Genomic DNA, 12,732 nt, shown 5'->3' with positions numbered 1-12,732 from the left:
ATCCTTCATTCTACTGTAACATTATGTTACAAAGCGTGAGGTGAAAAATGACTCACGCCGATGGGCTGTACAGTCCATGCTGCTACCCACAGTCTCTCATTTCATTAGCCTTCCATTCTGAAAGAATGCTGGTGGTCTAATCTTGACATCATAGCAGTTATACACCCACAGCGATAATGTAATACTTTAGTTCACAAAAGTTCCAGTACAGAAGTATTGTTAGAGTAATTTGAATGGTCAAAATGTACGAACAGATTTACCACCATCAGCTTCCAACATGACCCTGGAGGAAATTCTGTCAAACTAAACCATAAAGATTGCGAATGTGAAAACATTTAAACCTTGGCTTTAACTGTTCTGTTAAGTATGCCTGTGCGAGAAAAGTGCTTTCAGTGGGTCCTATATTCTGCAGCAGTGTCGATAGTTAAGTGTTTGATGATATGTCAATCTCAGTTCAGTGTCATATACTGACTCTCAAAACGGATACCACTCCGCACTAACATATATTGATTTGAACTAATACTGCTCTCAATGATGCACTGTCACTACCTTGTGTAACTTAGAAATGAAATCCCACTCTGGCAGATTCTATACTCTGTGCATACTGATGGTATGTCCCTCTTGTTTTGTGTCATTTACTGGTTATTGGTGGTAAACACTTGGACTTACTGCAGGATTGGATGTCGCACAGGTCCATCCTGTTATGTGGGTCCAAGGTGAAGCACCAGGGGGCCTGCATCTGGCCTCCTGGGTTACGACAGAAGTTGTGACTTCCCCAGAGCTCGGGGTATTCCTTGGACAGATGGTGACTGTGAGGGGACTGAGAGCTCCATGGCTGGCAGGGGTGACCAGATCTAGTGATGCTGACTGTGCCCCTGTAGTCAGCCCCACTTTCATTGTAGCAGATGTGGTCTTCGGGGGAATCTGTAAAGCAGACAGTGACACAGTGAGGATACTCAAACACTATGAGAGAGGTGATTTACCTTGTGTACAATGATTGTGGATTTAGCTCAGTGTTTCTATGCACTTCACATTCTAAAATTTCACATTTTGGAGCTTCAAGCTGCAAACTAATGCTTTGGATGAGTATGTCAATATTTAGGGAAATATGCAATTACTCTTTCTAAAACATCCTAAGCTAAGCAAACCGCCTCCTGACTCCAGCATTGTACTTTACACAATAGATATCCAGCTCCCTTATCTCACTTTCAGTAATAAAGTAAAATCAGATTATCCTCAAAGTTGTAAAATAAAAAATGTCAAACTTAAGTGAACATGGGTTTTGTTTACGATACCAGCTCTTCTGAGTCCTCTCTGAGACTGAACACATGGCTAGCTACATCCCTTAAAACTCTGAGGTGACATCGAAGCTGAAGCTTTTACAAACAGTGATTGCTTGCTTGTTCTTTCGGCTGGATGTGATTCCTCTGTTCTTTTGAGTTGCATCAAACAGGTAAGATCAAATGGTTGTTTGACCAACTGCATTTAGTATTACAATGATGAATTTTTCCTTGATTTTATGAGCAATGTGTTTTAAATCAATAATTGTAATGTATGCGTGTACGCATGCCATAGAATCTACCTACATGGACCTAGTTTTTCTGGTGGCACTCCTATCCTCATGCAGGACGCAGCATCAAGCGTGCCTGGTCGTGGCAGTAGGTGGCAGTTGGGGAGCTTCAGTTGCATGAGGATCATGGGATTGGATCGGGCGATGGTGTACTCTGCATGGCACAGGTCATTCTCCAGGGCCTCGCACTCATCTCTACAGAGCTGACGGCGCCGGGGGGCCCGAGAGCCTTCGTCACACAGAGGGAAGACGTAGTAGCAGAAGGATGGGATGGCAAACCTGGAGCACTGATCCGACAGGTGGGTGGACGTACCAATCATAGTGAAAGCAGCTTTGGAGAGAAGAAATAGACACCAGGTTTAACTATTTTGAACTTGCCTATAAACGACTCAAGTATGTCAACTAATGTGTGGGTTATCTTACCAGTGATCCGGTTTTCGCTCTCCCCCTGCATCTGCAGGGACTCAACATAGATGCTCTGGTTGCCAATGAAGCGAGCACAGGCGATGCCTCGATACGGCTGGCAGAAACCTTTTTCACGTGACCTAAAAAGAAAAACAAACAATGCTGTTTCCTCAAATATCTCATTAGTGCCCACAGCAGATGCTGGGGGTCTATAGTCATGGGATCAGGGGCAGTGATCAACTTGATCACCTACAAGTGTAGTTTTAACAAATTAAACAGTTTTTTAAACTGCTCTTTCATAACATATCAGTAAGGAGAAGGACAAATAGGTGAAGTAGCAGTGGCATTGGTCCAAGCCAATGTTACAAGAAGTGAATGCTGAGGATCCAATCCCAGAACAGCAAAGACACTGCTTATTCAATGGGGTCCACCAGAGTACTTCTTACTTGGAGTCAGCACCTTCCGCGAAACATTCAACACCCTGAGACCTCTGCTGAAAGGACGACCTTGTATGGTGTCATCAGTATTTAATTTTCTCCTATACACAACCATCTGCTTTTACTTGAACAGAGCACCATACTAAAGTATGTATCTCAAATGGTGTTTAGTTTGTCCAGTTTGGGCTACTGTAAAAAAAACATTGCTGCCTCCGTAGAGAGGATCTGCTCCTGGTGTATATTTAAGGTGTTACAATATAAAGGTTCCATTCTGGGGTAAAGAAAACAACAATTCATACAATTTTGATGAGGATATACTTATTATTTTATATTAAATTTCTGCAAATAAAGCCCTTTCAACTCAATCTTCCAAACAGGACCTTTAAGCCTAATCTTATTTTCAAACTTGGATCTTTGCTAAAGTCAATCATAAGTTATGTTTGTGCAGGACTTAAGTCTCAGTCCACAAAACAAACAGGCTGAGGCCAAAGCACCAAGTAGAAACCAGCTGATGATGGCCTGGCTGCTCTGCCCTGCTAACAGCACATAGGACGCTAGGAGTCTTTTCTCTTTTCATTACCCACAATCAGATTTACACGGCACACGTAGTTTCATTCAGCTGCTGGTTATAAGAATAAAGATTGACAATGACTCTTGTTGTTCAGATTATTCTATTTTAACCAGCATCTGAATCTGGACATTACTGAGTAAGTCTGTTTTGATTTTGACCCAGAAGCTGATATATCTTACTGGATCCTTTATTTTCCTGTCCAAACAGGTTTTGAAAGGAGAATCCGGACATGGTCGTGATGTGGGGTGTTTTGGACAACTAAATATGGTTAGCATACTGTCTATTAATAGGCCGCCGTGCCAATCTTTAAATAATAATAATGGAAGATTTTTGTGATTTATTGTAAGCTTTGAACTTTAATTTTTTATATTTTACAAGTTAGATCTATGTTGAGAAATGAATTGCTGACTGTAAGTCCCACCTGTGTTGATGTGGGCATTTGCCTGTGCTGTGCAGTATAGCTTAAAATAATTGTAAATTATTGTCATAAAATTTATACCATGGATATTATTTGAAATTAAGGCTTGTAAGTCCCACAGCATTGTCAGTGGGCATTTGCATGTTTTTTTCAGCACCGTTTTCTGTATGCGTTCCGGGACCTGTGCCCGTCTCGTCATCCCTGCGCTGTCATATGTACTTTGCGTTCCGGCACCTTGTGATTTACAAATTAAGCACTGGCTCCGACACCGCCCACTTGCTCGGAGAGACCCACAGTGAGATCTGATCATGGAAGATGGTTCGATCTAGAGACATGCCGTCTTCTCCTGTTAAACTGAATAAACAGCGCTAACAAGCAAGCCCCTGTTTGTGAGGCAATGTACTGTCCATAGTGTGCAGGGGTATGAAACCTTTACTATCAAAAGAGACATTTTGCCCCCTCTTCTGAGCGAGTGGGCGGGGTCGGAGCCCAGGGGCCGATGCGCTCTCACACACACACACACACACACACGCACGCACGCACACCCCTGGTATTTCATGATGGCCTGATACGATGATGATTTAAAAAATGAACATGACGTTCACTCACGTTCATGGTTAGGTTCACGTTAATAATATGAAAACTGATTCGTTAAGTTCAGCGTTCACGAAACATTTGCACAACACTATTGTACAGCCACTGCAGAGGGCTGAAGAGCCGCGGGTGGCCGACCCCTGTGTTGAACCGAATTTGTATGGTGTATTGGACGTTTTTGTGGCAGCAGTGTCCATCACTTTTAGCTGTCCTCTGGAAACACTTCCGTTGTCGTTTCTTCTCTATTTGCAGCGCGTTTCTCTATTTGCAGCGCGTTTCTCTATTTGCTGCGCGTTTCTGTAATGTGTTGTGTTGTGAACTTGATGAAGATATTTTCTTACTTTGCTTGTGTTTTGTCAACTCGCATGTGTTTTCTTAACTTGCATGCGTTTTCTTAAGTTGCTGTTCGTTGAGCTCTCAGGGCTACCGTAGTGGACCAACTACATCTGCAAAAATAGTTTGACAGGACTGCCAGGCCATGTCTGAGGGGTGAACCTGGAGGGACTTGATGTAGAAATCAAAGGACAGGATCAGCATCATAACAATGCAAAAGAGCTAATTTGGTGGGTGATGTTGTTTCGGGTTTATGTGAAGTAGGATCCTGGAAGAACCGAGTCACAGATCCAGGATGTTACAGGGCTATCATGCTAATACACTGCACACTGGGAAGTTTTCATGGCATCAGCCTTGAAATATAGTGTTGACATTGCAATGCAATCTGGCGTGAATGTGCTCCTGTGTGTATTTGGTCACTGCAGTGACTTACTGGTAAAAGTAATGTAGAAAAGGAGCACAAGCTGAGCCTGGTTGAACCTTTTCCTCAGTCTGAGACCCTGGTGAACTGCTGAATGATGGAACCTGCACTTTTCATGCTGGGCTCATGTAGAAATGAACACAACTTTACAGTTGAATAAAGATGAAGCTGGACATTTAGGTAGAATTTTGGAAATTTTAATGAATAATTGCTATCAGTTGGTTTGTCACACAAATCTATACGAATGAAAACAATAACGGATTAATTTAGAAAAAAAATTGGCAGCATTAAATAAGTAGTAGTTTTAAGTTAAGGTATGATTAATAATTCTATGAAGGACACCAGTTTGCTCATACTGATATGGTCACTACCTTACATTGCCATTTCTGAATAGCTACAGAATGTAAATGAATACCAGCTATTGCTGAACCCCCACACTCCCTGACTCATTAAAGGAGTCACATTGTTGGCTGATGAGATTCATTCAGAAACTGTTGGTCTGACTGAGAACATGAATAAGTTCAGAGCAGGCCTATGCAAACTACTGGCTACTTGTCTGACTGTTGGCTAAGGAATTTATTCTGAACCTCGTGCTGGTGAGTCAAACCCGCAAGAGAGAGAGAGAGGAAAATGCTGCATGTCCTGCTACCCTCATCATTGGCTGCATCACTCAGTGCAGCGCAGCACAAGGTCTTCACCATCTCTAATAGTCAGACAAACTAATGGAGGTAGCCGACATGTCTTTACATGCCCATTTTAGCTTTGGGCAGTCACTTGTAATACTACAAACACATACATTTGCACTTCTACACTTCTGAGGATTTCCAAACCTGACCCTAGACCAATGAGGTGAACATAAAATTTACAATAGTTCAAGATAGATAGCTTCATAACCCACCTCCTAATCTATTTACTGGTGCTAAGTAGTAACACCCCTCAGTTAATATACTGGCGTAATAATGATAATGAATATAACCAAACATCAACACAAAGAAATCAAAGGTTAAGAGCCCTATTCCATAAAAGCACAACTTATATTTTGTTGTTGCGATACTAGAAAAAACTCTATACTGAGCAGAATTATAGGGCTTTCATTTTGAAAAGTTGTTGAACTTGGGTTGATTGCTTAACAGACCTCTGAAATAGCCAACATGCAATGTATGACAAAATAACACCACTTAAGTCAATCATTCAAGCTTATATTTAAGCCACATATGTGAACAACAATTAAGACAATTTGATTTATTTTACGAATAAGATTGACCATAAAATCTTCATTGCAGATAAAACAGGAAGGATGAAAACTAAGATATTTAACTTCACCCTAAACTATAGATTGTATATAAAAGAACTCTCCACACAACGTCAAGCACACATACAATAAAAAAGTGACTTGTATATTGTAGAACAGTTTGAGGAGGCTCACCAATATAATGGCCAAGCAAACAGGTAATGTTTAGAACAGGAACTTTACTACTCTTACTAATGCAAAGAATACGTCCATGCATGGATGTCAATGATGTGTTGCTCCTATGAGCCTAGTGGGGAATTTGGTGCAATGTGGACAATATTAATACATTTAGAATAAACAGGCAAACAGCAATCTGTAGCAGTGGGGGCTGGGACTCATAAAATTGAATAATTGGGCTGAATCTCTAGGTGCAGAGCTCAACTCTTTGTTTTTCAAGTGCTGATGAAACATGGAGTAAGACCTTTTTATGAACTCTGTGAATCCTAGATGAGGCATATAAGTGTGTTCTGGGAACACAGGCTGTTTCCATCAACTTTGTATTTCCTAACATCTCAGGAAAGTGCAAACAAGACATTATTCAAAGTAAAAGTAGAACGAAGGGGTTGTGGGAAGTTTAGCACTAATCTCTAAATTTGGCAATATAATATTTCAAAGCACAGGGCCAGAGGAGCAGACATAGTGTAAGAAGTTTTAAGAGGGTTTAAGAGTTACTGAACTAACTTTTTATGACTGTTTGGTAGCCTGGATGCCAGACGAACTTTTAGGTCGGGAAGTTCGGTCTGGCATCGCTCCGTTGGGGAGAAACTTTGCCCGAACAGAAGCTGTTCGGACTAATCAAATTGTCAGGGCGGGCTTTATCCGATGATGGACAGATGATCAACAGTAACGTAATCAACAACGTCACCAAAGAGCGCTTGGGCCCCCGGTCTCTTTCCTCTGATGCCTCAGATGAACACGCTTCTTCAGCCTGGTCTCCTTTGTCGTCTGACCATTTTTTTAACATGGGAATGTGGCGTTCCAACCATGTTATTAAGTTCTTACAGGAACGACAATTGCGATACGATTTTTTTGATGTGTTATGGAGTTGTTATCCTAAACAGAGAACTTGTTCGTACGTGCATTCACCTTTACGCCGGGTTCAAACCACAGTGCCAAGCCTTAAATAACAGCTGGCTCCCATGTTAAACATTTGTACGGGTCACACCAGAGGCTGAAGCGCTGCGCTGCGCCAAGGCTGCCTAGCGCCGTGCAGCGATCGTTTCGGCGTCGAGTTTATTTTTTGCGCTTGACACGAGTGTATCGCGCCAGGAAACACACTGAAAAATGATTTTAAACAATATTGATGACCTATTTTATATGATATAAATGATCAAATACGAATCACATACTTTGAATTCCCCTTCTGTTGTCCTGGAGTTCTGCCCATCCACTACAGCCACACAAGCAGTCATAAAGATGAAAAGAGAGAGAGGGGGGCTACGTATTCTCCATACGTAATTTACCCTCGACACCCGATATTTAACGGAGCAAGCAGCGGAGAAGATCTTCAACATGGATGATATTAAATTAATAATTGAGGTGGAGAAGTACAGTGAGTTGTATGATCCTCGGAACATGTTGTATAAAGACAACACCAAAAAAGACAAATGTTGGGACGCTGTTGCTTGATGTTGGAGCAACAAGTAAGTATATGCTTTTATACTACTGGATCAACGGGTGATATTATTAGCACTACCCGGCGCTTCATCGTCCGGCGTGAACAGCCAAGCGCCGCCGCGCTAGGGATTAGCGCGGGCACGGCGCTTTGGCGTCGCCTCCGCGTCCGGTGTTAACCCGGCGTTACTGTTTCTCTCAAAAATGCTGATCGTGTTGGTAAGTTCTCTACGTATCCTTAAATTATTTTTACAACAACAAAAATCGTTCTTCATCTTCTTCTTCTACTTCTTCCAGCGTGCATGCAGTTGAGTTCTGTTGACAACAACTATGCGTCGCTTAACATACGTCACATACTACGTTGCTCTGAATGGTTGTAGGTCTATCCAATTGAGCGAAGAGGAATTTTTTTTTCTGGTTCGGTTGAAACACACCCCATAATCACAGCCCAATGGAGTGGTATCAGACTCATATTCTGACTAGAATTATGAGTATGACAACGTCAACTGTTTGGAGAAATCTTTTAGTTTTCTATTTGACCTTTTCCATATACTTCTCACTTTTATCCTGAAGACTAACTAACTTAGAATCCTATGTGATTCAAGGTTTGTTCTGCTAAAGAACACAGTTTTTCTGCTGGATCACACTTTGTTTGCTGATTGAGGATTTGAGCAATGTGGATGGTGAATTTGGAGAGTAATTCAATGAGATATTTTACTTTATTATCAAGAACTAAAAGATTTAAAACTTTTCAAACTGCATTCCTTATGATTGTTTATTGATTATTTTACATGTTTTCCTTCTTGATTTAATTTTGTGATTGATCACTGCTTGTTATTGATTTTATTTTGATGTACTATTTTAATAATCGATTTCTGATTGTGGCTTGCTAAAAAAACTACTGTGGCCAAATATCTGGATATATTTATATACCAGCTACTTAAACATTACAAAGGTACAGTTACATTAGGTCCCACCTGTCCCGCTCTTATTTACTGCAAGCCCAAAAAGTATATCTCAAATAAAAAGTACTTTCACTAATTTGGACTAACATAGTGATTTATGTTAGAATAAAATACAGAGATTTACAATTTTTTACATAATAACATATCAACAGCACAGAACCTCTTCAAATCCTCCTAGAATGAAACTTACTTCTCCCTGATGTGCTTTGATTGTGATAGAAGAAGCCTATGTTCGATAAAATGTGCCATTCATAAATACCGAAATGGGTAAACTGCAGGATTGGCTTGAGAAGTTTCCTGCTGTAGAAAATTGAATTACATTGCAATGTGTTGCAACTTTTCTGATGAAAAGATTCTTCATTTGGAAGGTTCATCTTTCTGTATCTGTTGTGACATTTATTCACACATACTCTGACAAACACATGTATCTGTATAAGGTGTTCACTTACGATTCATCTGGGCTATGTGTGGGCATCAGTCCTGTGAAGCAAAAATAACATAAGGAAAACATTCAAATTGGGTCAACAAACATAAATGAGGCACTTTCTGTTTTTGCATTTTTCACAGTTCCTCGAGTTGTTTCAGTCCTGACGGGTGGCTAACTTAGAAAACAAATGGGATACCCTCTCTCTCTGTTTTTCCTGCAGAAGCACTGTCTATGTCCAGTTAATTGATTTTAAATGTTTCCATTAAAATTACCTGCCTGGTGTCAAACAGAATTGTATACTGAAAGTGAGTCTAAATGCAGATGTGTCATTATTCAACAGTCATTACATTTATTCATTTATTTCATCATGACAAGGTGAAGCATAAAGGACCGTGTTTCACTTATTCATCATTTACTGTATATACAGTTAGTCAAACAATAAACATTCAACATGTTGTACATATGGTTTAGGCCTAAATTACTTGGTCAATGTTAAAGTAATGAGAACCTTACCCAGTTTGACGTACAGCACGCCTGTGGCAGAGATGACCTTGAGTGAGTTGGAGGCAACACACTGATAATAGCCAGTGTCTGTAGTATCCAGGTCCTGGATGCGGAGCTTTGATCCAGCCTCTGTCTTGCGGATGGTTATACGTCCCTGCTCCTGGACCACAGGGGCGTCATTCTTCAGCCAGCGGATGGATGGTCGTGGGTTTCCTGTCACTTTGCAATGCAGTGTGGCTGTCTGGCCCTGGAAGTGGGTGATGTTGTTGACTTGCTCCTGGAACTCCAGGAAATAACCTTGATGAGATTAAACACTATTGTTAGAAGTTTGGAGGAAGCATTACACCTGGGAAAGTGGGGTCTCTAGAATTGTTAAATTAACAGTGCAGAGTATTATTTCAGGGAGACCTGACAGCTTTTTTTCTTTCATGCTTCACCATCATTGGCTTGCTCTTCAGCAACATCATATCATCATGAAGAACAGCACAGCTCTTATAAACGTACAATTAACTTAGGTGACGCGCTCGTTCCAAAAAGGTTTGCCACCACGTGGACTTCCTCCTCCTCCAACAAACAAACATAATGATATAGTTTACCATCATATTAGGGACTAGGCTACACTTGGAAAGTTGGCTACTTTTAAATTTGAATACTTTAATAGTATTTATAATCCAGTATTTAAATACTTTTACTCAAGTTGAAAAGATAATGTGGTACCTTGCTACTTTCACTTTTACTTGGGTAAATATGTTTCTATTTATTTGCACTTTTATGTAGGTCGAATAAGTCCTACTAATGAATCAGAATGAAGCTAGTGATTTCTTCTTATTTTTGTCACTCTTTTATTTTCGTTTTCCATAAAAATTTGCTAAATTAATGGACCAATATAACTACTCCACCACCTACAACTGGTCCCATTTCTCCCACATCTCTCACAGGGTTTAGTTGGACAGTAACAACAGTAGGTGAAATAAAGATGGATAAATGTCTTTTAGAACGAAAGAGACAAAAAGGAAAGAAAACACAGGTTTATAAGGATGAATGTAAAAACATTAGCAGACCACTCAAGACTGGGCAGTGAGCCACTCACATTCCAATTGGAAAATGACTCCAGAACAGTTTCCTCTCTCTGGAGGCCTGAAAGGTCTCTGGCTACTCACCAACTGTTGATTCAAACAATTCTGCCTTGAAAAAACCTTGGAGTAAGAAATTATAAAAAAAAACAGAAAAAACATTGATAATATAATTATTTCCATCAAGATTGATAATAGCGAGAGCGTAGCAACTTACTTCCCTTAGATGAAGAAGCTATATGTTCATCTGAGAGACAATAATGCTGCACTACACATCAGTAGCATTGAAGGGAAATTGTAACAAACTTGCTGCATTTTCAAGATGGTGCTTTGTATTGACTCTTTGTTTTTCTTCTTTTGAGTGGTGAAGGTTTTTGATCTCGCTGCTAATATTTATGAAGTCTTTCTTGACAAACAGCGAGTGTCTCTGGCTGAATTCATGCAATGCAGTGTGGTCTCAGATTCAGTCTTGGACTTAAGTCAGTTAGAGTATGTAGTGATTAATCGGTTTTGAAAGGACCCTCAGCACTGCAGAGATAATGCTGGAAAGTTTTTTCCCAGTCCTGTTAGCTATAGACATTACTGAATAAGGAGATAAACACACACACACACACACACACACACACACAGACACACACAGACACCAGCCCACAGGCACAAACACACACACACACACACACACACCCTGGCTAAGACCAACTGCATTTTGAGCAGCAGCCAGTCTCTGGGGTTTACGCAATGGAAAACTGAAATCTGTGCCCAGCTTCCCAGCCTGGCCACAGCATAGCTGTCCACAGCACGCTGTAGATGAGTGATCTCACAAGGCAGCTCTTTAATTAAAACATCTTCATCTGTCATTAGGGGATGTTTTGCAACTCCGAATGAGAGAAGTGTCAGGGCAGGGCAGAAAAGGAAAGATAAAACAGCTGACATGCAGCAGTGATTACATCTTTGACTGTATATTGAGGGTAAACTGACCCACAGGAATCTAGTGATAATACAATATCCCCTTTCAAGAATTCAAAGTCACTAGACTCAGATTCCCAAGCAGCACTGACCCCACCATGTTCAACCAACATCTTCACTGAAACCTCAACTCCTCCATCAAATCACCAAATCCCAAGAGGCTATCATACACATCTCTGCTGTGGACACTCTCTTTTCCCATCACTCAGGATTAAGCTGTTCCAAAACTTTTCACAACTCTGTATCCTGAATATCCTACCTTGACCTCAACAGCTTCATCACCTACACCTATTCTCAAAACAAGACCCAGTACACACCTGGTATTAACATGACTTTTGTGATACGATAACCCAGACCACTTTGGGAGGTAACTACTTCCTCATATACCTATTTGTATATCTGGAGCCCTAAAGGGTTCCTGCCTCCTTAAATCTCAAATACAGAAAGACCAAACCATTGAAATCCTCTGCCTCTTCCTCTGCATCCATTTATTCATCAATCAATTACTTAATCATTCAATCAAATCTTTGTGTGTAGCCAATATTCACAAATCAAAATTTACCTCATAAAGCCTCAATGACTACTTTCAATCTTCCATCGTTGACAGTCATTCATCCCTCAAAGATGGATCCTTATCAAACCCTTCATAACCTCGACATTTCCTAAATCGTTTTTATATAATTAGAATCATCTTTGTAGATGAACATGTAATAGGTGTGGTCTTTATTAGTGAAATAAAGTGATTAGTAGCCTAGATAAGCTACATATCGGAGACACAACACTGCTACAACACACATCCATCACCTTTCTCTTTCAATCTGATGCAATTCAAAAGAGATAAAGGCAGCATATATGCTGGTACAATGTGGGATTCAGACATCATCATTCCAGTTTATGACTTTAATGGGTACTGTGGGGGCATGGCTGCTTCAAATATCAAGGTTGAAGTGGTTGATGAATGAGTCTCTGGTAAGCTTCCACAGCCTGTCCACCACCAGGTCCAGTCTACCATCAGTTTGTCTTGAGAATGACTTTAAGCCCGGCGCATGGTTCTGCAACTGCAGCTTTTCACGCAGTTGTGTAATTTATGGTTCTCCAAGGGTTGCGCTCGTGCAAGTCAATTCACCGCCAGAGCACTAGGTG

The 12,732-nt window shown here is 40.7% G+C and overlaps 1 protein-coding gene across 1 annotated transcript in view; it reads right to left on the bottom strand.

Annotated features, from left to right (window-relative positions):
* The window catches only part of ror2 (receptor tyrosine kinase-like orphan receptor 2), a 47,449-nt gene that overhangs the window by 4,807 nt on the left and 29,910 nt on the right, over positions 1-12,732 (bottom strand). The window contains exons 3-7 of the mRNA XM_053411388.1: positions 9,560-9,847; positions 9,069-9,099; positions 1,994-2,115; positions 1,587-1,901; positions 670-924 (exon numbers count right to left, since the gene is read on the bottom strand). Coding sequence (XP_053267363.1) covers positions 670-924; positions 1,587-1,901; positions 1,994-2,115; positions 9,069-9,099; positions 9,560-9,847 — 1,011 coding nt within the window. The remainder of the gene's footprint in view (positions 1-669; positions 925-1,586; positions 1,902-1,993; positions 2,116-9,068; positions 9,100-9,559; positions 9,848-12,732) is intronic.

The sequence above is a fragment of the Pleuronectes platessa genome, chromosome 19 (genome assembly GCF_947347685.1).
Source record: "Pleuronectes platessa chromosome 19, fPlePla1.1, whole genome shotgun sequence".
In the NCBI taxonomy this organism is placed as follows: Eukaryota; Metazoa; Chordata; class Actinopteri; order Pleuronectiformes; family Pleuronectidae; genus Pleuronectes; species Pleuronectes platessa.
The sequence above is the reverse complement of the archived record's forward strand: the minus strand, read 5'-3'. Positions and strand labels throughout refer to the sequence as shown.